This window comes from Marmota flaviventris, chromosome 8, assembly GCF_047511675.1.
Source record: "Marmota flaviventris isolate mMarFla1 chromosome 8, mMarFla1.hap1, whole genome shotgun sequence".
Taxonomy (NCBI): Eukaryota; Metazoa; Chordata; class Mammalia; order Rodentia; family Sciuridae; genus Marmota; species Marmota flaviventris.
This window is the reverse complement of record NC_092505.1, coordinates 113423197-113449797: the sequence shown is the minus strand read 5'-3', so window position 1 is coordinate 113449797 and position 26601 is coordinate 113423197. Positions and strand designations below refer to the sequence as shown.

At 41.1% G+C, this 26601-nt stretch overlaps 2 protein-coding genes across 5 annotated transcripts in view; both read right to left on the bottom strand.

Moving 5' to 3' along the window:
* The window catches only part of Gfm1 (G elongation factor mitochondrial 1), a 41074-nt gene extending 36016 nt beyond the window's left edge, over positions 1-5058 (bottom strand). Inside the window, exons 1-4 of the mRNA XM_027933823.2 lie at positions 4955-5058; positions 3934-4086; positions 2769-2901; positions 2136-2340 (exon numbers count right to left, since the gene is read on the bottom strand). Of these exons, the coding sequence (XP_027789624.1) occupies positions 2136-2340; positions 2769-2901; positions 3934-4086; positions 4955-5002 (539 nt within the window). The 5' untranslated portion in view covers positions 5003-5058. The remainder of the gene's footprint in view (positions 1-2135; positions 2341-2768; positions 2902-3933; positions 4087-4954) is intronic.
* A 4192-nt stretch (positions 5059-9250) lies between these two features.
* The window catches only part of Mlf1 (myeloid leukemia factor 1), a 38733-nt gene continuing 21382 nt past the window's right edge, over positions 9251-26601 (bottom strand). The window contains exons 2-8 of one of the 4 annotated variants that reach the window (XM_071615844.1): positions 20292-20439; positions 16572-16613; positions 15630-15713; positions 14196-14324; positions 12631-12790; positions 10883-11021; positions 9251-9372 (exon numbers count right to left, since the gene is read on the bottom strand). In XM_071615844.1, coding sequence (XP_071471945.1) covers positions 9267-9372; positions 10883-11021; positions 12631-12790; positions 14196-14324; positions 15630-15713; positions 16572-16613; positions 20292-20439 — 808 coding nt within the window. In that variant the 3' untranslated portion in view covers positions 9251-9266. The remainder of the gene's footprint in view (positions 9373-10882; positions 11022-12630; positions 12791-14195; positions 14325-15629; positions 15714-16571; positions 16614-20291; positions 20440-26601) is intronic. The other 3 variants (XM_027933932.2, XM_034635752.2, XM_027933933.2) reach the window with 3 other exon arrangements.

Sequence of the window (26601 nt, the reverse complement as noted above, 5' to 3'; positions counted from 1 at the left end):
AATGTAAAAATAAATCAATGGCAGACACTGTAGAAACGAGAAGGGTAACATCAGCATTTTAGAAGAGAAAAGCAGTGAGAGAGGACTGGCAGCCAGCCTCCAAGAGCTCAGGAAGCCCACAGCCCTGCTAAGGCAACAAAAAGAACTCCAGAGCAAGAGGCTTCCCACCGCATCTCCTGAGCATGCAAAATCAGAAACACAGGGAAGAAGAAAAACAAGGGGCTGGCAAGGAAATTGAAGGATGGTGGAATAGCTGAGCCACCTCTCATTCTTAGATCCTGACAGCAAAACTAAGTGCAGCTATCTGCAGAGAGAATTTTCATAGGACACACTCATCATAAGTCTGTCCCCCAACCAGGCACAGTCACTGATAGGAACTGCACTGACCTGGCAGGATTCCCAGGGGAGAAGAAACGTCTAGCTGCATTATGGAGCCTGGACTCTAGACTTGGATGGGTAACTATGGGAGAGAATCTGAGGATTGCTACCTGAAGGAAACTAAGAACTTGTGAGAGAAATACAAACTCAAGAAACAGCACTAACCTCCAGAGTTACCAGAATAATGAAAACTAAAAATTTGTGAATTACCTCTATTAAAAGTGTTCCAATAAACAAGAAAGCTTATAAAAATTAACTACATAATTGCTGAAATATTTTCAAAAGATAGGCTAAATACCCAGCAACTTGGGAGGCTGAGGCAAGAGGATGGCAAGTTCAAAGCCAGCCTCAGCAGTTGAGCGAGGCCCTGTCTCAAAATAAAAAAGGCTGGGAATGTGGCTCAGTGGTTAAGTGCCCCTGGGTTAACCGGTACCAAAAAGGGGGCGGGGGGCTAAATACTCAGAGGGACACAGATTAGTATCAAATTCACAAGCTAGAATATTAACCTTAATAATTCTCACATGTTGCTGGGTATGGTGGTGAATACCTGTAATCCCAGCGGCTCAGAAGGCTAAAGCAGGAGGATCACAAGTTCAAAGCCAGCCTCAACAACTTAAGGGAGGCCCTAAGCAACTTAAGGAGACCCCGTCTCTAACTAAAATATAAAAAAGAGCTGGGGATGTGGTCCAGGGGTTAAGTGCCCCTTGGTTCAATCCCCAGAACCAAAAAAAAAAAAAAAAAATTCTCTCATGATCCAGCACAAAATAACAAAGAGCTTGATAGAAAAGTGAAGACACAGAGGCCAAATCTAGACATTCCAAAATCAGCTTAATGAGTTACAAAATGAGAAAGTAGATAAATAGGAGTGGAGCAAAGAAAGAACCAAAGTAATCAAAAAATGATGAAAGACAATTTTCTTGGGAATTCAGGAAGACTGAGTGCAGCTCAGTCCAAGAAAGTCAGGACAAAAAGTAAGAACATTTAGTTTTTACCAAGAAAACATTACAAACAGCCCCCAAAAGAAAAACATGACTTTCACTTTCTCAAATACATCACTCCCATTCAATTTTCTGTTTCAGATACATCACTCTCAGCCTATCCACACATTTACCACCTGCACCCATTAGCTGTGCTGTGAAACTTGAGCAGGACACTACGGCTGCGCTCACATGTCCACAAAAGTGAAAAGCAAGCCCTTCACTTGAAAAGCCAGGTGAAACACACCATAGGAAACATGAAAAGCCAGGAAACGTGAAAGGCCATAAGCACCACTGGCCACAGCTTGTGCGGGATGCCTCACTGTTGTCTTGCACATGCCTTATCATCAGAAAGCAAGGGGACTGCGTCTCTGTGCACACTATGTAAACACATTCACTAAAATCTATCAAAACCCCCCAAAATTAAAACAGAAAGTGACCCTTCAGGTTGTCTAAATAGAATGCAAACTACTTCTAGAACCTAGATTACACCTTCTCTAATTACAGCAAAGCAATATCAACTGCCAGATATCTTCTGAAGTCATCTTTAACCTCCCCAGAGTTCATCATTTTTCCCCCATTTCACAGAGAAAGTGGCTGATAAAATTACACCATAACCCAAACTAATGAATTCAGAGCTTCATTTACTAAGTTACTTACAGACATGTTTTTAATCAAGGAAAGCATAAAGACAGAGCTTAGCAACACGCTATGAACGGACCTTCTGGAAGCAAAGCTAGCTGTCTAGATCAGGACACCCTCTCTTCTGAGGCTCAGTACCTCATTTGCTGCAGGGCCCTGGCCGGGTTGGAGCCCATCCGGTCCAGTTTGTTAATGAAAGTTAAAAAAGGAACACTGTAGCGTTTCATCTGACGATGGACAGTCAAGGTCTGGCACTGTACCCCTCCGACGGCACAGAGAACAAGGATGGCGCCATCCAGCACTCTCAGAGCCCTTTCGACCTCTATCGTGAAGTCCACATGGCCTGGTGAGACAAAGCAGCATGTAAGATGGTGAAAGAGTGGTCTGAAGTTTTAATCCAGGCACTATTAAAAGGCTCTGTAGCACTATTGGCTATGTAAGTCTTCTAATTAGAATGCAGTTTCCTCTGCTCACCAATGCCATTCACCCCCATCAGGTCCAGAGAGATCACTCCTACAAAATATAAGGGCCTGGGCAACTGTGGAGTGAGCTACAATCTGTAAAAGGCAAGAACTTAATACTCACATGTATGTGCACTATTTTTCAAGGAAATCAACAAGTGCTTCAGGTCCCATATCTATTTTCTCTAATAAGAAATCATTAGTAATATTGATTTAATTTGATACTCGAAATTAAACTGGATCAGAGTAGAAGAAGGAACCAAATGTGCTTCTGCAACAGAGCTACAATAAAGGCAAGACCCTAACTCACCAGGAGTATCTATGATGTTGATGTTGACATCTTTCCACATGGTATATGTAGCTGCTGACTGAATCGTGATTCCTCGCTGTCTCTCTAGTTCCATGGAATCCATGACTGCACCAACTCCATCTTTACCTTTCACCTAAACACAAGTATAACAATTCAGACTTCTGTCTTTGCACCCCAACAAGGAAAGCGATCTCTACTGAAATGGAAACAATATACAGTTAACTTGGACAATTTTCAGACATCTAACAGTTAAACTACAGCATCTCAAAAAGTAGATAATAGTCAGCATGTCTTAACAGCCACAAAGCTGTCCTCCTTACTGCTAGGACAGACCAGGGGAACATGCCAGTCTTAGAAATATCCATGCTTGGGCTGGGGATGTGGCTCAAGCGGTAGCGCGCTCGCCTGGCATGCATGCGGCCCGGGTTCGATCCTCAGCACCACATACGAACAAAGATGTTGTGTCCGCCAATAACAAAAAAAATAAATAAATATTAAAAACTTCTCTCTCTCTCTCTCTCTTAAAAAGAAAAAATTCTACACAATGTGAAATCATAAAAAAAAAAAAAAAAAAAATATCCTTGCTCCCTCTGCACAGCTCCTTCCCACCAGCCCTACCTCAGTTCATCAACAGGTGTTAATCCTTCCCAGTTCTGCCTCAGCTGGACAGAGGCATTCATAGGAAGGATTCTGCTCTTGAGAGTATGTAATTTAACAAGATACTCTTCACCTGAAGAAATAGTTCAGGATGGAGAGTTAAGTTACTCCATGCTACATGTGTTCAGGAGTCTCAATTTTTTTTTAAATACATTTTTCCAACATTTATTTTTTTAAGTTCAAACTATATGTCATTTTAAACCCATGTGTCCATTTAACATTATAAATGTCTACCCATTATTAAAAACTATATAAGAACTATTTTAACAGTTGCTTAAGAATAGATTTTATTGGTTTAACATTCTTAAAAGATAATCTGCTCAGGATACTAACAGTGACAGTCTCTGGAGCCAACATGGGCTCTCGCCTCTGTGTATGTGACTGTGGTTAAAAAGCCAATGTTACTGCTCTTCTTATTCTCTCAGGTTTTATGAAGTTCACTAAATCATAAATATAAGACAACTAAAACCAAGCTCTAATTATCTGGCATCAACTGTGAACCACATACCTCATGCATCTTTGCGATCCTGCCAGTATAGTACAGCACCCGCTCTGTTAACGTGGTCTTCCCAGAGTCAATGTGAGCGGAGATTCCGATGTTTCGGATTTTTTCATTAGGAATTATCCCTGATGAACACCATCGGCAGGCCTTCCAATTAACCTGAAGAAATGAAAGGGCTCAATTCAATGCACTTTTTAGAAGGATAATAGGCAATTAAAATGAAAGAATGGTGGGCATCTTTCCTCCAAAGAATTGCAATGAATACAAGAAATCCTGGAAAGGCAGAAGGGGAAATGTTTAAACCTGCAACACCAAAGAAGTAGCCACAAAAAAAGGCAAAGAACATATACTCTTTAGAATTAGCTAAATTAAAACAGAAAAATACCTTTGCCAAATGTTAGCTTGGAAATACATTGGAGCTGCTTAAAATAAAATCAGAAAATAGCTCCTAAAACTATTTAAATACGAAATAAAGAATTTAATTTAAATTTTCCATTAATTTTCTCTCCTTCCTCTTCACTGTGGCTCACAGCAAGGGCGTTTTGAGGATTTACAATTCCAAGCAGTAGCTTCAAGGCAGCCCGGCAAAGGCTCCAGATTTTCTCTACAAAAAATAATGAAATATTTTTAAAACTACACTAGCAAGGGGCGGGACACTGGACTTCATGGCCAAAACAAACTTCTTCCTACAGAACTGCACATCCAAAGTGCACAGCAGTCACTTCTGCAAAGGAGGCGGCAAAAGGACTTGGAAAAGGTGACAGCCTTGCTGATCCACAGAGAGCGAGTGACCCGAGGCGCAAGGACAGGGCCGGCTGCGCCCGGGCCCGCCCGGCCCCACAAGCTTTAGCGTATCAACCTGAACCTTGGCGGACACGGACCACGGAGAAGCGCCTGCAGCGGAGCGCAAGTCAACAACCCAGGCAGACGACCGGGTCAGGCGCGGGGCTTGGGCAGCTCCTGGGGACCGAGGGGTCGCAGCCCGGGCTCCTCCTGAGGACCGAGGCTGACACCCCGCCGCACGTACCTGCCTCCCTCGCCGGCACAGAGCCGAGGCGGCACGCACCAGCAGCATGCTTAGCGAACCTAAGCCCGGTCCTTCAGCACCGGCTCCCGCAGGAAGTCACCGCCGGCGGCCCGGCAGAGCACTTCCGGGGCGAAAGCACGGAGGCGCTAGGTGCGGAGCCTCCGGCAGACAGGCGGCGGCGCCCTCTGCCGCCTGGAGGAGGAAGTGCACCGCCCGGCGCAGAGCCTAGTGCCCGGGGAGAGCGGTTTAATCCTGTAGAACCAGGACGGGTGCGAAAGACAAAGACTTTAAACTGGGCTGTTTGTATTCCCGCGTGGGGAGGTGTTCATAACAGAATTTAAGTGAAAAGAATGTCAAATTGCCCACGAGGTTCGCGCAGTGTTATAGATTCTCGCGCGCCTGAAACGTGCCTGTGGTCGAGCCCCAAGAACCTGGAGCAAGAGGTCGACTACCAACTGCAGATTACTGCTCTTATCTCACAACGTTGCATTGCTCCCAGTTGTCAGCTGCGCTGCCAGACCAGGTGGAAGGCCGCGACCTGCAGTTCAGGTGCCACCTTGCGTCTCCAAGGACGTGGCCTGATAGGTCCAAAATTCTGTCTCAAACCCTCCCAGCAGCCTTCCTGGTGCAGAAGGAAATCCTCCTGAGGCTCCCTCCACACTGCCCCCCTCCCTCCTCCTGCTGCTCCCAGCCCTGACTGTCCCCTCTCTCTCCTCCTTGTACTCCAACCCTGTCTCCTCTCCCTCCTCCTTGTGGACCAGCCCTGTTTGTCCCCTCTTGCCGCAATCTGGCTAGGCACAATTCAGGAGCCACTTGTCAAAAGAAACGAACTTTATTTTTAGAACCACACATGCCAAACCACACAGCTCCTCAGGAAAAACCTTCAGAGCCCAACTGCCACCACAGGCTTCCCACAAGCCTCTCAACCTCCCCCACTCCTCCTGCTCTTGAGGCTGATTGGCTGGGTCGCGTGGGCAGAGCCAAAAACAGTCCCCCAATGAGCAGCTCCATGGTCTGAAAGGGTGGGGAAACAGCCCAATGAGCATCACCGCAGAGGAGCCAATCAGTTGGCAGCTAGAAGTTTGCTGGGGCCACTGTGAGCCAATCATCAGCTGGCAGCTGGAAGTTTGCTGGCAGCTGGAAGTTTGCTGGGGCCCCTTGGGCTGTGGCTCTCAACACCCTCTCCTTCCTCCTGGCGCTCCTGTGGCTCTGAGTGCCCGCCTCTGCCCTGGCTAAGGCCCAGTGACTGATGGCCCTCTTAAGCGGGCAGAGGCCTCTCTGCTGAAACTGCTCAGCCCAGTGAATGCAGGGTTGCTCTTTGCTCTGCTTTGGTGCAAGTTCAGTGTTTTCCTTAACAAGTAGATTTTTTAAAACCTGGAGAGGCTTCCTGGAGACTGGACAGCTCCCCGCTGGCACCTTCCCAACGCCTCACACAGGCTAGGCAAGTACTCTTTATCACTGAGCCACAGCCCCAGTCCTGAATCTGACCCTTAAATCAGTAGTGGTTCCCGGGTTTTGTTTTCCTTTTGCATTTTGTCAATCATCGACTGGGTGCTGAAAGAGTCCTTTAATCCAGAAGTGCCACAAAAGCACCCCCTCCCCAGGGGGCAGAAGCAGGGAAAGGCTTCTGGCTCAGCCCTATGGGAATCAGAGGGCTTCCCCCAGTGAGGTGCCATCTCTGGTCTCTACAGCTGCAGTCCTCCTAGTGTTTCCTGACCCCATGGTCTTCAGGCACACTAGTCAGGTGTTTTGTAGAATGACCCCACATACATTTTATAATTTCAACTTCCACAGAATAAACAATAGCCTCTGTAGAATAGGCAGAATCTTGTGTTTCTCGTTTATGCTGCGGTCTAGTGATTTAGAGGATGATTTTGAAGTCTCAAGGTTCATCAAAAATTAATACAATTCTGTATCTAGCAATGTAGAAACAAGTCTTTTTTTTTTTTTTTAATAAAATCAAGAATGTCTTTTTTTAATTCTACTAAAACCAAGGGAACAGTTTACCTCCGTGGCTGTCTCTGCCATTGATCACAAAGGGATGGAGAGTGGCTTTGGGACATCTGCTTTTGGGAACTGAGGCTGTGGCTTTTTGTTATTGTAATTGTAGATGGACAGCATGCCTTTATTTTATGTTGTGGTGCATGAGGATCGAACACAGTGCCTCATGCATGCTAGGCAAGAGCTCTACCACTGAGCTACAGCCCCAGCCCTGTGTGTCTGCATTTTTAAAGCAAACTTCTGCCTCTACTTTCAGCAATTTAAGCTAGCATACAATGCATATAAATTAACTCAAAAAGTTAGCTTAAATAAAATCTTACTCAAGTGCTATGGCTTTTATAAAAAGACATTTTACATTTATGATTTACACTAGACAAAAATGAGTGTTAAGGGCCTGGGGTTGGGGCTCATAGGAAGTGCACTTGCCTAGCATGCATGAGGCCCTGGGTTCAATCTTCAGCACCACATAAAAATAAGATAAAAGTACTGTGTCCACCTATAACTACCAAATAATTTTTTAAAAATTAGAAAGGAGAAAGATCAGTTTATATTAGTTCAAATGTTAGTGGTCAAAGACAATTTCTATAAAAAATAATTATGCACCTGTCGCATACTGTTGAATACTTTGTTAGCAAGTCTCATGTTTGAACAAGTGTAAATACATCAGGTGATCAGTCTCTCTCTTTTGTCTATGAGAAATTTTCCACAGTTGGGTTCTTTTTAGGGCCCAAGTAGGACCATTGAAAAAAATCTTATATACCTGAGGCCACATACAGAACATTGATGATTTCTAAATGTCACATTTTATAAATGTCCTCTAAGAAAACATTGTGGCTTAAGAAGAAATATAGGTTTACTTCAATTTTTATTTTCATAGCAAGTAATTTGTGTTTTAGTCAGCTTTTTGCTATTGTGACTAAAGGATCTGACCAGCACACCTGCAAGGGAAGAAAAGGTTTTTTGAGGGCTCATGGTTTCAGAGGTCTGATTCCAGAGAAGGCCAGCTCCATTCCTCAGGGCTTGAGGTGAGGCTGAACATCATGGCAGAAGAGCGTGGCAAAGGGAAGCTGCTCACATGACAGTGATGTGGAAGCAGACAGAGAACTCCACTTGCCAGATACAAATATATACCTCAGGGTCACGCCCTAATTCCCACCACCTCCAGCCACACCCCACCACTTCAATTATCACTCAGTTAATCCCTATCAGGGGATTAATTCACTGATTCAGTTTAGACTCTCACAACCCAATCATTTCTCCTCTGAACCTTCTTGCATTGTCTCATATGTGAGCTTTTGGGGGACACCTCACATCCAAACCATAGCAGTGGGGAAAAAAGTTCTGTGAATTCTCTGCCATGTAATGGGAAGAAATTATACTATTAAGCATAGTTTATTAAAATGTGTTTTCAGATTTGAACATAATTGTTCAAGTTATCAATGTAATGATTTAGGCAAAAGGAGAACAATGAAAGTGTCTATTGAGATTCTGTTGTTAAGTCAATTTAGCAAGAGTGTTACTTGAAAAGTTATGGCTTTTGACAACTTCCCAGTATGTTCTAGAATATTATTATAATATGTTAGTATAATAGAGTATGTGTAAGATTATGCCAATTAATTTCAGCTATAAAAATGAATTAACACATTTGCATTTTAGTGACTAAAGGCCTAAAACAGATGAGTAAAACAGTCAACTGTTTGTGGGAAAGAGCAGAAATGTCAAGGGTAAGCATACAACAAAGCAAAGAATATAATGTCTGAATACAATACTCATGTACATTAGTAATTTAAATTTTAAAATTTTCTTTATTTTTTTGTATACTGAGGACTAAACCAGGGACACTTTACCACTAAACTATGTCCTCAGTCCTTCTGTATTTTAAAAAAAATTTTGAGACATGATGGCTTCACTAAGTGGCTAAGGCTAGCCTTGAACTTGCAAGCCTCCTAAGCCTCCCAAGCCTCTGAGATTACATATATGTGTCACTACAATCAGCCAAAATAGTTTTTTTTAATGAACTATTTATTCTTTCCCTTTGTCAAAATAAGAGCTGATTTCTTATATAGCAGCACTACTAGTTTATATTATTCTTTTTAAAGCCTTATGCTAGCTGGCATTATAAAATTAGCTGACATTATGAAATTTGAGATAAATTATTTAAATCTTTATTAACATCACTCAAGCACAGATGTCAGAAGACAGTGGCAAAGTATGGTGCTGGTTTCACAAGAGGAGACTGTCCCACGTTTACTGCCCGGCACCACGACGTCATTAAAACAACCAACACAAAATGAGTCAAGGGCATGGCTGTTTATTTTTTGTTCATTTTCACAGGTGATCCTTTGATGTTGAGTTTGTCTCCAAAAACTTTTGGTTTTCTTCCACTTTCAAGGGCTGGACTATGATGAGATTTATCCCTGAGAAATGAATACATGCATGTTGATACCAGTTTTAAAATGCTCATTGTTTTTTGAGTCATTGCAAACATGTTTAAAAACCACTGTAACTTAAGAAAGCACTACTTCATTGAACAGTTAAGAAAGCAATAGCTGTTTACCTAAGATCTAAGTGTTTGCAATTTAACAGTACTGTTCAATATGCAGCCACTAGCAACATTTATATTTAATTAAAAATAACTCCTCCGTTGTGCCAGCTATATTCCAGTGTGACTTAATAGACACATGTGTTTAATAGTTATAATATTGCACAGTATAAATATGTAACATTTTCATCACTGTAGAAAAACATTTTAGACAATGCTATTGGGCAGTACTGGTTAAAATGCTGCTGATTAGGGCCACAGATCTATAAATCATCCATAAAGAGTATATCTTCTCTAATTGGGACCTGGATTTCATATTCAAACTTAGCACTACTCGATTTTTAACCATCAAATTTTAAAGTGGGACAGATATTATCTAAAATTAAGATGAGAGCAAGTATTTAAGCATTTAATAGAAAATACTAGTGCTCTGAATTCCTGAGCAAGTACTTTATGAGGTCTGGCACCTGACATTCTGCACAAGGTTCTGGTTGGCTGGACACCACTTGTCCTGTGGCATAGGAAACCTCTGCCTTCTACACAGCCCTCAACAGGGTTCTGCTTGAAGGCCTGGGGAGGCCGTGCTCTCTACAGGGTAATTTCAACTAGGAATTAGGTATCATTTCAGTTTCCTCCAGAGAACCAACTTCCATGGTAACTCCAGAATATGTACTAAAACCTATAACTTTTAATATATGCTTTATGAAATTTGAGATAAATTATTTAAATCTTTATTAATATCACTCAAGCACAGATGTCAGAAGACAGTGGCAAAGTATGGTGCTGGTTTCACAAAGGATAATTTTTTCCCAGCTATTCCAAAGGATAATTCAAAGAAAGGCTAAATTTTTTGCAACATTCTTCCAAATTATCTAATACACATAAAATGTGGTATTTCATATACTGTCATTACATATTATACGTCTCTAAAAATTCATTTACCATAAATACTAAATTTTGAACTTTTAGGGAAGTTAATCTTCCCTAAAATAGGGAGTCTTCCCTAAATAGCTCTCCCTCTCCTTTTATCATCCCTCTAGATGCAAATATCTTTAGCTCCTGTGACATATAGGACTTTATCCACATCTAGATTAGAATTCATTTTGCAAGAAGAACTGCATTACAGTATATCAATTTTCCTTAGGAGGATTTTGGCCTCTGTCTTCTGAAGTGTAGATTGCTGGTGAATTACTAACCATACAATGCTAAAACAGTAGGTTTTTTAAATACAAAGTTAAATTTGTAATGAAAACTCAGACATAATGTGAAATTTTTACATATTTTAGGAACAATACCATGCATACAACTTGGATGTCAGAACTTTCTGGTAAGAGGTACAGCTGCCTAACTCTCCCTTAAAAATGCACTGGGAAAATGGCCTTTACCTTCTTTTCACCTCCCGGGGTCCTGCATTCTCGTGACCGACGCTGCGCATCCTGGTGTTCTCCACTTTGCGTGGCCGCCCCCCAGGGTTGTACTTCAGGACCTCAGTTTGCCACTCATCATCAAAGGCATGTGCATCACCTGCATTGAAACCAGAGCACAGGACAGTACTTGTGTGCAGCAGGGGCAGTGGGCTCCAGGAGGCCAGGGCTGCGCCAGGTATGTGGCCTCAGTCAGGGAGTCCCCGCCCTCTCCCCTTAGCTGAAGGCTGGCTTCCCTGGACATCCAGCCCTGGCCTGCCGCCTCCGGGGTAGCTTTCTGTTTATCATCTTCCTATCCAAGGGCCTCTCTGCTCTGCTGTCCTTCCCCTAGGAGGCTCCTCCCTTGGCTCTTAGCTTCTGGTGTGAGCAGGTGACCCAGTCTCCACAACCTCCAGCAGAGGCCACAGCTCCTGTTCTTCCAGGGTAGTGTTTTCCTGAACTATAGTTTCTCCAGCATGTTGATTATGTGAAATTCTCTGTGTATTTAAATGGTAAAATTACAAAGATTACAATTTCAAAAAGGTCAAGATATGGAGGCTTCCCTCTTATTGCATAATAATGGCTTTATCAAACTATCTCAAAAGAATTTTTTCTAAAATGACTTAATTATTTAAACCCTATACTATAAAACATTCAGAATACTTTCTGAAAATAGGAGATGAATACAATTAAGTTTAAGTAGTTTCACATTTAAAATGCAAAAGCTGGATTATTAATATTGACTAAAATAAAATTAAAATTTGTTAGCCGGGCACAGTGGGGCACAGTGGTGCAGGCCTGTAATCCCAGTGGTTCAGGAGGCTGAGGCAGGAGGACTGCGAGTTTAAAGCCAATTTCAGCAGAAAAGCTAGGTGTTAAGCAACTCAATAAGACCCTGTCTCTAAATTAAAGACAATATAGGGCTGGGGATGTGGTTCAGTGGTTAAGTGCCCTAAGTTCAATCCCCAGTACCCCCCCCCCAAAATCAAAATTTGTTTATTAAGATTGCTAATACATTTAAATATAATAAAAACTTTAATAAGAAAGGGTAGGATACCGGAAAGGCTTAAATGCACTGAAGAATGAATATAAAATCAAGAAAATGAAAATATCTACTTCATATATATGCATAATATTTTATATGGCATATACCAGGAATTGAAATCTTTAGATCTAACTGCTCAAAATGCAGAATGGTTTAAGTAAATGATGGTGAATTTGTGATTAACACTTAGGTAACTACGGAGATGTTTTTTGAAAAAAAAACACGATGGGTGGGTGAGTTCAGATACACACACATAAGCTAGGTGGTAAAATGTAACCTGAAAAATGTGTGTGCATTTGTGTACATAAAATTGCTGGAAGGAATTCATTAAAGCATAGCTGACACTTATATGGGGTTGGGTTGTAGATGATTTTTATTTTTACGTCATCCTTTTCAAATGTATTTCCTTGATAATAAAACATATCTAAAAACTAGTTTTGCCTACTGATATTATTAAAACATAATTCAAAAAGTCCATTTTATAAGATAAGAAAAATAAATGAGACTCCGCATTGCCAAGAATCCCTGTAAAAGAGATGTGCCGTTGACGGCTGAGACACAGTCCTATTGTATTCGCTCCACATTGGTCATGAAGCACAGCTCAGGATGTGCTGTTCAGAGAAAGCCAAGTCTGCACATGCAGCGCCGCTTCCCTGTGGGAGGCGGAGGCGGCCTGGCCACTCACTCTCGCACATGTTGAAGAACTCCTGGTTGACCTCTTCATCCCCAGTCTTGGTGTTCTTGCACTTTTTGATGACGTGAGCCCGGTCCTGGATATGATGGCCAATAGCCATCTTTTCTAGTCCCCTGTCAGTATCTCTCATTGCTCTCCTGGTTTCCTTTATCTGCAAAAAATGAGGGGGAAAAAAGTGATTTTGTTATTACTTAAATAAATACAGAAGAGACGGCTTTGACATAAATCTCCAGAGGCACATAGCTTATGGAGATGGGGCCACAGAGTCATACTCCAGAAGTTCCCAGTAACCACTCAGTTCTGGCCCTCCCACCAGGGGGCAATAAAACTGGCATCTGGTTTCTGATATTTCCTGAACTGCTGAAAATGAAGACCCCAGAACAGTCAGAACCAATGCAATTTAACCTTTTTCCAAACTGTAACCAAATGTTGAAACAGAGGATGCTCCAATTCTGTAAGTACAATGCCTTCAAGGGCCTAATCTTTGGCAGTATAACAGAAGTTAGTTCACTGCCCACCTAAATAAGGCTGCTACTCACTCCCCAGGCAGGCTGACAGGCTTGAATCTCATGGTGATGATGCTCTCAGCTCTATGGAAGGGTCAGCACACTATTTATGACAGCCAGTGACAGCAACATGATTGCTGTGAGACAGCCACGATTCTACTGTTAACATTGAAGATGTTGCTGCTTTCAGCAATTGAAGACCAAAATGTGCACAAAGCATGTGCTGAACCCAGCAAGGGCAGCACAAAAGGGCGGGGTGTGTGTAAGAACTACAGAATGAATCACCTCACTTCCAGTAGAGTCTGGTGAACCTCAAGTTTTATTACCAGTACCAATAAGGACACAAAGAAATGGGAATTCCCATGCCAAAGTTTGTAGAAGCCAACAGTTTTGGTCACTGTGGGATAGCAACATGGTCATTTCTAAGATAAGGAACACACAGAAGTTGAAATTTAAAAAGCAAGGCTACGGGTATCAACTTAATAACCTCAGAAGCTGCAGAGCACACATGTAGCGATGATGCCACATGCAGGAAGTACAGGAACCTGAAAAAATAACCCATTGTATTCTATGATGCCTCCATAAATAAGAAAATTGTAAAACACCTATGTGAATGACAAGCCAGAAAACAGATATCTCTTGGAGGAAGAAAGAGGAAAGGGACCTCTGGAGGACTACATTGGAAGCTTTACTTAGACAACTTGAGGCAAATGAGAGAAACATTGTGGTTTGACTAAGTGGGGTGGCAGGAATAAGGTAACCATCTTATGTCCTTTCTGTAACTTAAAATATTTCATTAGTTAAATTCATTTACTTCAAATAAACTGAAAGTAGGTAATTCATGACACAAAGGCTTCTTTTAGTGTCCCTCGTCAATATGCAAAGGTAATAAACATCAGCAGACACTCAGGAGAAGGGAATCACCATCATGGGGCGCCAACAAAGCACCAATAACTGAATGCAGCCGAGCTGCACTGGCTCCCAGCGCCACCACAGCCCCAGCCTGCAAGCCCACTGCACACAGCTCTGAGAAGGCGAGTCAATACGTACTCCTCCCGGAGCCATACGGGTCTGAGTGGAGGCCTGGAAAACCTTGGGAGGCTCATCTCCTACTTTGGAGTATGTCATCACTGAAGAAGAACAAAATGAATGTCCATTTGGATCCATTGAAAGCTGACCCTAGAGGCAAAAAGAAATATTAAATTCAGAGTCTAGTGAAATTGAAAGAATTAATGCCAAAGGGTCCAAATAAGTAACAAGACTAGCTCTCAACTCTACCAAGGTTTCTACAATACCAATATGGTTTATCCAGAGGGCACCCAGGGGTCCTAACATCCTTCACTTTTTTATACCAGTTCCCTTTCTCCTTGCAAAGAACAAGTGGTCCACTTGAGTCTTTGGGTCTCTCCGGCTCAGATTTAAGTAAAGATGCTGTGCCCTTGAAGCTCGAAACACATCCCAGTCAGTGGCTGACCCTCCATGCACTCCTGCCCACATGGGCAACCATACATAGGCCAGGAAGTTTGACGCCCTGCATGGGTACCAGTGTGAGACTCTAGGAAAGGACTGATGATGCCTGGCTCCAGGGCACCCTGAAACAACCCAAAGATCGTGTGCCTCAAGTCTTCTTCAGAAGGAGTTACTTCTTTTCCACATAATATATGGGAGAAGGGCAGGTGCCCTCGAACAGGTTTATGAGCACCTGGACTGCCCGACTCCAGCCCCTAAAATCAAGCCTGAAGTTTCTGTTCTCAGTTTTTTAATATAACAAGTTCATTTCTTGGATGCTATGGATACTTTTAAGTAGACAGGTTATAAATAAGACAAATAAATTCAAATAAAAGGTTTAATTATATTAGTTACTCAGCAGAATAATGTTTAGAGGTTGATTTTTTTTAATTATGAACGTTATCTAATGTTACTTTTCCCACTTGTAGGTTGTGAAATAAGTTTAGTGGAATATGACCAGGAATTTTAAAACATGGAATAAAATGGAAAATATCAATACACACTATGAATATTATGATCATTTTCTCATGAAACTTTTTAAAATTTTCTTTTTAGTTGTAGATGGACACAATACCTTTATTTTATTTTTACGCGGTGCTAAGGATCAAACGCAGTGTCTTCCACATGTGAGGCGAGCACTCTACCACTGACCTACAACCCTAGCCCTCATGAAACTTTTGTTTCAGGTATATTTATAAAGTATATAAGTACTGTGTATGGATTAATCATGTAAGATATTTTTGGCTACTGCAGACTAAGAGTTAAAAATGTTTAAAAGCTACTTGAAGACTATAAGTTCAAAGGCAGCCTCAGCAATTTAGACCCTGTCTTGAAATAAAAAGTAAGGAGAGTGGAAAGTGTCTCAGTGGTACAGCACTCCACGTTCAATCCCTGGTACTAGATAAATAAACAGCCACTCTAATATAGGGTGCTGATGACTGAAACCATGTTTTTATCACTATTTTTAGTACTTACAAAATTTCTTTGTAACTCCTGCATATTGTTTCCCATATTTTGCATCATTCGGTTCATTGCCTGGAAAGGGTTGCCATCGGCGTGCTGCAGGACATCAGGAAGCATGTTATTCACCCCAAGTACCACACAAAACAGCAAACCAATCTTCCCCAAATAGCTGAAAAACTTCTCCCCAGTTCACTTAATGGGATCTCACGCAGCAATCAGGCAAAAATAATTTTAAAACTATAAAATGAGAGCGGTTTGTTAAGGAAGCAATTAAAGCATATGCAAAAATGCCAAACAATGGTAAATGATTAGGAAACTGTAATGCTATATACATGCGCACAGAGGTCATATGTGCCATGATGGCTCAAATCTAGCACAAAGGAATAAAAAACACTTTTCAAGAGAAAACAGATACAAACGTTCCACATTTGAGGTACTCTATGCTACTCCTTGGAATGCTTTTAGGTATGCTGGAAACTAGCAACAGACTCAGAACCAAAGCCCAAAGAATCAGGCATGGAGAAATGACAAAGGCAGAGCATCCATATGTGTGCCTAGGCAAGAAAAAGCAGCTTGGACATGCTGGCCACAAACTCCTAAAGAGGGTAGCCAATCTGAGCTCTTCCAAACTCCTTCCCCATCTTCTAGAAAGTCACCACAAGCATGTCAAGACCTGCAACTCTCCAACACAAGTGAGGAGCCAAAGCAAGTGAATCTTAAGTCTATCAAAATCTATATTTTATTTCCAAAGACTGACTTTATGTATTTTTATGTGACACATGCCTAAACACTATGACAAATTTAAAATTTGAAAGGAAAGGTTTCAGTACAAATACTAAAAAGCATTATGAAAAAGCATTAGTAGTGAGATGCATGCCAATTCAGTCTAAGTTCATGAAAAATAAATATTTGTCAAAAAAATTGCTAAAATGATTTATGTCTCATGATACGAACCAAACCACCAAAACTGCCGAAAGGCATGAGAAAACTCCTTGCCTAGAAAGATAATGTCATATTAATTTTGGTTATGATATTTATAGTAGTCCCTGAAAAATATAAAAACACACTAAACAACCACATTACTCACAGCTGCAAATATTACAGAAACTTTTAATAAAAAAGACTCAAATGTATTTCTAAATTGTCTGTCATATTCATCATAGAGCCCGACAGGAGCCTGGCGGACAAACAGAGAGGCCATATGTCACTTGAAGTATGACTACTCTATGGTAGGGCAGTTGAAAGAAAATTTATGTGCTATAGATTAAGGTACACATTTCTCAAAGGAAATGCAACTTTATACCAGACTTAATTAAAACATAAGGTATAATAATTATGATTAAGTTATCTTTCCTTTGCTCAATTATTCTATACTTTTAAATAAAGATCTGTTAATTTTGCCTGTAACCAATTACCAGTGAGATCGGGTGGTTATTTGTTTCCTGGGTCTAGTTTCTTTCATTTAGCATAATGTCCTCCAGATTCACCCATGTTCTCACAAATGACAGGATTTCCCCTCTTTCTGAAGGCTGAATTATATTCCATTGTGTATATACACCACATTTTCTTTATGCATGGACCTGTTGACAGACAATCCTTTCCTTCTCTTGGCTACTGTGCATAATGCTACAACAAACACACAGTGCAGACATCTCCTAGACACCTGATTTCATTTCCTCTGGATACTCAGAAGTGGGATCATTGAGTCACATGGGGGCTCTCTTTTTAGTTTTTTGAGGATGCTCCACCCCATTTTCTGTAGTAATTACATTCCCACCAACAAGCATTCCCTTTTCTCTGCATCCTCTTCAACATTAACTATCTTTCATCTTTTTTCTTTTAAATACTTTTTTAGTTATACATGGACACAATATATTTTGTTTATTTATTTTCATGTGATATTGAAGATCAAACCCAGTGCCTTACAAGTTCAAGGCAAGTGCTCTGCCACTGAGGCACAAACCCAGCCTTATCTTTCATCTTTTTAAAAAACCATTCTAATAGATGAGGCACTCTCTCACTGTGGTTGTTTTTCTTTCTTTTTTTTTTTTTTTTTTTTTTTGGTACTGAGGATTGAACACAGAAACACTCAACCACTGAGTCACAACCTCAGCTCTTGTTTTGATTTAGAGACAGGGGTCTAGCTGAGTTGCTTAGGGCCTACCTAAATTGCTGAAGCTGGCCTTGAACTCATGATCCTCCTGCCTCAGCCTCCTGAGCTGATGGGATTACAGGCATGTGCCAACCACACGTGGCTCATTGTGGTTTTAATTTGTACTTCTCTAATTATTAGCGGTGCTGAAAATTTCTTCATGTACCTATTGGTCATTTGCCTATCTTCTTTTTTTAATATTTTTTAGTTGTCAATGGACCTTTATTGTATTAATGTAGTGCTGAAAATTAAACCCAGTGCCTCACACATACTAGGAAAGCGCTCTTCCACTGAGCTACAAAACCCAGCCCTGCCTGTCTTCTTTTCAGAAATGTCTGTTCGGATCCTTTGTCCATTTTTAATTAGGGTTATTTGTTTTCTTGCTACTGAGTTGTTTGAGTTCCTTATATATTTTAATTTTTTTTTCAAATATATGGTTTGCGAATATTTTCTTCCATTCTCTGGGCTCTCTCACCACTTTGTTACTTGTTGGCTTTGCTATACAGAAGGCTTTTTAGTTTGATACTACCCCTTTATCTAATTTTGTTTAATATTTATTTTTTAGTTGTAGTTGGACACATTTAATTAATTAATTAATTAATGTGGTGCTGAGGATCGAACCCAGGGCCTTGCATGTGCTAGGCGAGTGCTCTACCACTGAGCCACAACCCCAGCCCCCTTTATTTAATTTTGATTCTGCTTGAACACGAGGCACATTTCAAGTGGTCAGGAGATGTGAGGCTAGGGGCTGCCATACTGCACCGTGCACATTCACAACGCTGCCATTCAGAAGGAGAATGGAGGTTTACAGAAGAGGCCTGAGGGTTTGCCATTCTTCCACTGTGTCTACGAAGCAGAGTGCTTGCTCATCAGAGATTCTGCTCACACCTCGATCCCGCAATTCCCAGTCTTGGGAACTGTGAGAAGTAAATTTCTGTTGTTTGTAAGCTGCCCAGTTCAAAGGATTTTGTTATGTTAGCCCAACTATGAGAATAAGGGAGCGGTTATTTTAGTTTTTATTCAAATATTGATCTTGACTCTCCTTTTTCCACTTGACTTTTATTATTTGATCATCACAATTATGGAATCATATACCTTTGCTGTTTTTTCTTGACTTAAAGCCACTTTCTCAAGGCAAATGTAACATGAAATATGAAACATGGTAAAATGATAATAGGCTAAATTATAAAACTCATAAACTGTAGTTTCACAAAATTTTTCTACTTGATTATATATTTCTGACTCTACTTCTTATTAAACATTCAGTGCTTTAAGCACAATGTCCAGGAAAGAAATGCTCACCTCTGCTTTCAATGGATGACCAGCAGAGCCTTAGTTTCAACAGGAAATTTCCTGTCTTCAACAGGAAATCTCAACTGAATTAGACAGGTCTCCTCTCTATGCTTACAAAGCAGGGCAATGAAACTGCCACCTCCTGCTTCCTGAACAAAAACTGCAAGTAGCCAGTTTATGCACATAAATATAAAGTGCTATATGTAGCCTATTTATTCCTTGCCATGGTTAGAGCAGGCATAAAAAAATCGTTTAATGCTCTGATGATTTTTCATGTCCATAATTCATTTTTATGTCCTCTTAGAAAATTTTTCCTCTGATGTTAAACTTTTAAGTAAACTGACTAGCACTAATATATATATATATATATATTATATATATATATATAGTCATATATGCTTATATATATAATGTGTCATATGTTTTATATATATAATGATAATACCACTCACTAAATAAAAGAAAATAAATTTGTGAGTTGTTGCTTGGCAATAATATTGATGAAAGAGAATGTAAAGGCTATTTTCATTTTAAGTGGCAAATGTAATGTTCTTAGGACTGTCTAAAATATTTTGCTCTACATAAGCTTACTGCAAAGAGAAAATAAAAAAAAATGTTTTTCTGGAAGATTCTGGAGGTTTCCCATTAGCCAATTCAATGTTCCTTGAGTTTCAGAGATCCACACTGTAACAGCAGAGAATCCCTTATGGATTTGTTACTCTAGAACTGCCATTCCCAAGGCTGAAAATACAACAGAAGCAGAATCAGCAAAAGAGAAAACAGTGAAGCCATGAATGTCCTTGAACTTTTTGAGCAGAGGATGTTTTAGCCTTCAGCCCTACTCACAGATGAGACGTGGGAACATGCTGCGTTGGGCAAGGTTTCCGAGATGTGGCTGAAGGCTAACCATGCCCTGTAGAACAGGCATCCTGCAGAAGGTCACTGTTCCCTGGTCCAATAAGATAAAACTTATACTACAGGTTTCACCATGTGTCAAAAGATTTTTTATAGAGTATACGGAGGAAATTTTCCTGGTTTGCTCTAATTTAAGACATAGGAGGAGGTTTTGAGGTGAGAAGTATGTCTATGAAAAGTAAGAAGTTCAACTCTGGTTTATGACCACAACCCTGTGGTCCTTGAGGCTCTGATGGCATGGTGGGCCCCTGCAGTTGGCAGCTGTGCCAGACACATGGCCTCAACACTTCCCATAGCCAGTGCAAGGAACTCACAGTAAAGGAGTCTTCGTTGTCGTCCCATCCCCGGTGGCCGCAAGCTCTCCCTCCACACTCAGAGACATTGAGCATGTCTCTCCCAAATGGAACAGAGAAACTCCTCATCATCTGCCGCATATTTTCTTGGTGTGCATGAAAAGAATCACTGAAAAGACAGAGAAGAGGTAAGACTTGGGATTTAAATAACAAGTGGGCTAAATACTACAAAGAATTATTTGGGGCTAATATGCTTGTTAAAGGGGCAAAAAAAAAAGTAGAATTATTTCATTAAAAAACTTACACTTATCAATACAATTTATGCAAACCTGTTCTTCTACTGTTACCTACTATAATTCACTTAATACATTAACATAATTATATAATTCACTTATTATATTAACATAATTACACCTTCATTTATTCCATAAAAAGTCACCAATCCACTGGTCCCTTATTTATCTCCTTCTGTATAAAAACAGTAAATATGAAGTAACATACCTCAGGGAGAGAGGACAAAAAAAAAAAAAGGCAAGAAAACTGAGAGAATGGCAAAACCAGAAACCTGAAAAATATTGCTGCCAGGCAGGGGCCACCTTGGCAATCAGCAGTTTAGATTCTAATGAGGAGTAATAAGGAAGATTGGCCTATATTTAACTCTTATTTAGGCAATATGAGCATTGAGAGCCACTGTTATGTTGGGAACACTATGAAGATGCCATGTTGTAACAGACAAAGCTACAGACAATCCAAGGCTGAGTTCTGTTCTAAGAGCTTAGACATGAGAATCATCACACAGCTAAAGTCTCTCTATATCTTTTTTTTTAAAATGAGTATTTTTTAATATATGTATTTTTTATAACTTTATTTTTTTATGTGGTGTTGAGGATCAAACCCAGTGCCTCAACCCATGCTAGGCAAGCACTGAGCTACAGTCTCAGCCTTCTGCTACATCTTTTTTGTTGTTGGTGGTGGTTCTTTTGATCTTTCTGCCAAACAACTTGTGGGTTAGTTTGTAATCTCAAAAAGTTTGAGAAACACTATTAAGATTTAATGGGTTGGGGAAAAGGTAGAGAATCCATCAAAATAGAAGATAGATCAGTGGTCTAGATGAAGGAGATGGGCGGGGGTGGTAAGGGAATAACAGCGGAATGAACCTGAACTGACTATCCTATATGTACATATATGACTCTACCACAGGGAATCTCACCATCGTGCACATCCACCAGACACTGATTTTAAAAATTAAGTAAATACCAGAAAGATCAATAGAGTAGAGGGGAAGGGATGGGGAAATACTGGGCAATGAATTAGAGCAAATTATATTCCATGCTTTTTTAATTAAGTAAAAATGAATCCCAATGTTATGTATAACTAAAAAGAACCATTTATTTATTTTTATTTTCATGTGGTGCTAAGGATTGAACCCAGTGCCTCATGTGTTAGGCACGTGCTCTGCCACTGAGCCGCAGTCCCAGTGCCTGTCATGGTAATCCTCAAGCGTGTTCTGAATTTCCTGTCTGAAAGCTCAAAGGCTTCCGTTTTCACTTCATGTCATTTAAAATGGAAGGCCTGTTTGTGGCATGCTGCACACGCCCTGTTATTGAACTTAGTTTCAGGTGGGAAAGTTATAAGTTGATGCACTGTGGTGGTCAGCCAGTAGGTCAGCTCCCATGGCCCCCGCCCTGATGCTGGTGCCCTGATGTCAGCTCCCCTAAATGTGGGCTGGACTCCCTGATGTGCTTCTAACGAAGAGGACCCAAGTGACGGGGTGTGGCTTCTGAAATTAAGCAGCCCTTGGCTCCGTGGTGAGTGTCCACACTCAGCATGTTGGCTCCCCTGCCACCTACCAGCAGCCTGTGGACAGGCCTCCTAAGGGACCAAGGGGCAGCTTGTCCGGACCAGCCAACAGCCATGCGACTCGCACTTAGGAGTGGTTTCTGTACCAATCAAGACCCAAGAAGGCCGCAGACTCCTGAGATGGCTCTGGGCAGAGCCACCCAGCCCAATTGCTCTGGTTCTTAACCAATGCGAGCTGTGTCCTGATACACGCTTGCTTTCAGCTGCTCTAAGTTACAGCAGCAAAGGGCCCAGCACACGCCACATCCCACATACAGCATGTTTAAAACTGCCATCATCCTATTGATTTTGTTAGTTTCATCCAAAGACAGAAGAAAATTGAACACAAATCTACAAAACTAAATAGTTTACAGATTGGCTTATGTATCATAAGTAGTTTTATAGATTTTTGCCACAAGCCAAGTCTATTTTGGGATGATCTGTATTATAACACAAGCTTCAAGGACATGAAAGTTGAGGGTGGAGTCTTCAGGCAGTCAAGTGGTCTGGCTCCAGAGCAGCTGCAGCTGAGGCCTAAGAAGCCACAGAACCCACGTCCCACTTACTAACACTGGGCCAGAGAAGACCAACTCAGTTTAAATGAGTTTGTCCCCTAAATCAAAAGTCACTAAGGGAGAAGACCCATAGGTATTGACTGCAATGGATATGAGATGCTTTTTTGGGTAGTGAGCATCAAAGGAAACACATCCTTCACTGAAGAATGGTCAAACACTTTCCCAAAAAATGGTGGGAGACCATCTGCTACAGGAAATGATTAGAATTCGGTAAATGTTTATTATGCACCCTGAGTGTCAAGCAGAGACTTGCAGTAAGACTGAATAATGGGATAGTTCTTGGTACAATAACAGTCTAACAGAGAATGAGACTTTTATATATTTTTAAATTAAGGCTATAATACTCGGATATTTTGTTAGATTCCTATTGCTGCTCTAACAAAATGCCATTAATTCAGTGACTTCCAGAGTCATAAACCTATTATCTTCTCTCGTCCCGCTCAGACGAGTCAAACTGGGTTTAAATGGGCTGGCTGCAACATTAAGCTAAGAAGGCAGAGAAAAATCACACAGCACAGATATAAATTTTTCAAATCGAGAGTGGGACCTGAAGGGTCAGCTTCCACACTGGAGAGAGCATGCACCTGGAATCCCTTTATTTATAGGGAAATTAACAAAGGAGTTTCGATAGGATGTTCTTCACCAAATAAGGCAAAGATGAAGTTACCTAGCCACAATGGTAATTCCCAGGTCCAGAGCCAGAGGAGAGCAGACTCTTTGCCAAATGAAAGTAGAGGCCACCTGAATTGCGCAGCCCAGTCCGAGTGCAATGCCAGACCAACACCCCTTGGCTCAAGGCTGAGAGAGAATGCTTAATACAGCTCATGGGTGGCCCCACACCATCTTCCTTCCAGCAGAGGACGGTAGTCCACAGTGGGCTAAGTCAAGATGTGGCAGGGCTGCAGTACCTCTGGAGGCAGAGGAGGCCAGTTCCCCCACCTCTTCCAGCTCCTGAAGACTATTCCTCAGCTTCTGGACCCTTCCTCCATCTTTGAAGTCAGCAGTACAGCAACCCCACATCTCAAGGATCCCAGTGATTCAAGTGAGCCCTCCTGAATCCCAGGGTCCCCTCTTTAAGGTCAGCCAACTAACAACCTAGTTCTCTCGGAGAACACAGGTCTCCTTGCCCATGTACATTCGAAGGTTCCAGGAATTAGCATCTGAACGACATTAGAGGACCCATGACTCCACTCACCAGGTATGTTTCTAAAATAATGTCATTTAAGCAATTTTTAAGAACAACCATCTGACTGTTTTCAGACATCTGAGGATTGAGATGCTGCCAAATGCAGCTTGAGACTAACATGGCACTGAGGGCATCTACATGGCTGGAGAGGGTATCTACAGATGGTGACCAAGAGAGCAGTATATTAAAAACATACCAAGTTAGGATGAGCTAAAGAGACCCTGAAAACATCAGCTTTTGAAGGAACACCCTTCCCCAGGGCATCATCTCCTCACTAAGTGGCTTGATCTGTGACTATTATTTCCTGTTACAACTCAAGGGGACAGTTGAGATCCTAAGACTACTAAACAATTAGTTTCTTAAAAGCAGAGTGAGCAGAATTGATGAAATCCACGACCATGAGAACTGTTTGTTTTAATCTAGCAAGCAAAGCCTTCTCCATTCTTTCCTTCCTTCTTGCCCTTCCCAGACACTCTTTGAGCTCTTCTCTTCCTTCCTTTGGCATGTACCTTTGGTACGTGCCTCCTACTTCCTTGTGGCTTCTTTACCCTGTTTTTCACAAACACCTCTTGCTTCCTGCACCTGTGCACTGTAACTGCAAGGACTCCCTTGCCCACCCAGATATGGAAACCCAAAAGTCATTTCTCTTTCTCCTTGAATATCAGCAATGGGAACAGTGTACTGTTTTGAGCCTTGATGGATAAAACACAGAAGTTCTTCTTCGACTGTTTTTTCTAACTTCTTGTGCTTCTAGAGCTTCTGAGTGTCACATTTAGGTTACTGGATATCAAAACACTGATACTCAGCCTTGGGTAACCAGTGAGGCCAAGTGGAGCTGGTAACATCTAGCTCCCATCTTCTCCCAGGTACACATGCACATGTTTTCTAAGTGCAAATGGCATTGAAATGTTGAAAAGCTTTGTCCCCTAAAGATATGCTTTTTTCCTCTGGGTTTGATCTTCTTTTCCCTGCCCTCTAAAGACTATTTCTTTTAACTTGAACACATTGAAACCCACTAGAGGCACTTCATGAAATAACATGCTGAGACTGACACCCAGGATTTTAATTTGCTATATCTAGAACATGGCCTAGCAGCTTGCATTTTAGCAAGTAATTCGAACAATCCTAATGCAGAGGTTCTAAGGGCTGCACATGAAGAACCATGAACCTATTCAACTGTTTTGTCAGAGTCCTCTTGTTCAGTTTTTGCTTACTTCAATGCAAACAGCCTCCTTTTATTTAACAAATATTTACTGACTACCTATGTCAAAGGTACTGGGTTGGGCAGTGGGGTAGATAGAGTCCTGACTTCTGGAGAGCTAAAGCCAGTTTTCAACTTCCTGTTGGCTGGAATACTTTCTAAATAATTCAGGAAATTGAAAAATACTGATGAAGTGATAATTAAACATTTGTCTCTTTGCATCAAAACAACTGCAACCTCACAGTGGCAACCCTGACTTGCTCCTTGGCCATCTTTTCTTCTTCCTGTGTCTGTTCTCCTAGAGGTGCAGCCATCCTGCTCCAAGTCATCCAGGTTCAGAACTTCAGGTGTGGGCTGGATGGTGGCTGCACTCCCTGCCTTCTGTGCTCTCTCCAAGTGAGGGAAAGGAAAAACAATGCCACTGCAAGAATATGGGAAAGGAGGGTGCTAGTTTTGTCTGTCAAAGTTCAGTTGACTTCTGAATTGACGTTGCTTTTGTATTCTCTCTCCTTCCTGGATTCCAACATTAGTAATCTGAGCATAGTAATCTCATATCATCTAATTTTTTTTTTTTTTTTTTTTTTTTGTACCAGGGATTGAATCCAGGGACACTCGGCCACTGAGACACATCCCCAGCCCTTTTAAAATGTTTAGAGACAGGGTCTCGCTGAGTTGCTAAGTGCCTTGCTAAGTTGCTGAGGCTGGCTTTGAACTTATGATCCTCCTGCCTCAGCCTCTCAAGCTCCTGAGATTACAGGCATGCACCACCATGCCTAGCTAAATTTTTTAAAGTTAAAACAATGGCCTACCTGGGCATAGAAATCAACAAAACCTCCTCTCTGTATTCCAAGGACACTGCTCAATTATCTTCTTGCATCTAGTGATGCTAAGAGAAATCAATGGCTGTTTTTCATATTTAAAAAAAAATCTATTACATGAGTCTTGTGATTCTTTATATATATTTTAACATACTAAAGTCACATAATCATGGGATCAAATGTGGATTTAGAAAACAACAACTATCCTTATAAATGTGAAATTGACCTTTTCAATCTGGATCCCAAAGACTTCAGCCTTTCATCAGTCCTAGCAGTGACCTTCAGACTGTCCTTTGGGTGTGCACTATACTGCCTACCTGCGCTTTCCTTGTCACATCTTCTCAGAACCAATCTTTCTTGCTCCCTTAAGTCTGTGTTACATATTGGAGGAAAATTCTAGTATTTCCCAGTGTACTAATTCACTTTTCGGTGATGAACATTCTTGCTTCTGAACTCACTTTTATTTATTTATTTTAATATTATTTTTTTTTTTTTTGAGAGAGAGATAGGATTTTTTTAATATTTATTTTTTAGTTTTCAGTGGACACAACATCTTCATTTTATTTTTTATGTGGTGCTGAGGATCGAACCCATTCCCCCCATGCATGCCAGGCGAGTGCGCTACTGCTTGAGCCACATCCACAGCCCCTCACTTTTATTTTTTAAATTTAAAATAAAATTTTAATTCCTGGAATTCTGGTTCTTATTAAAT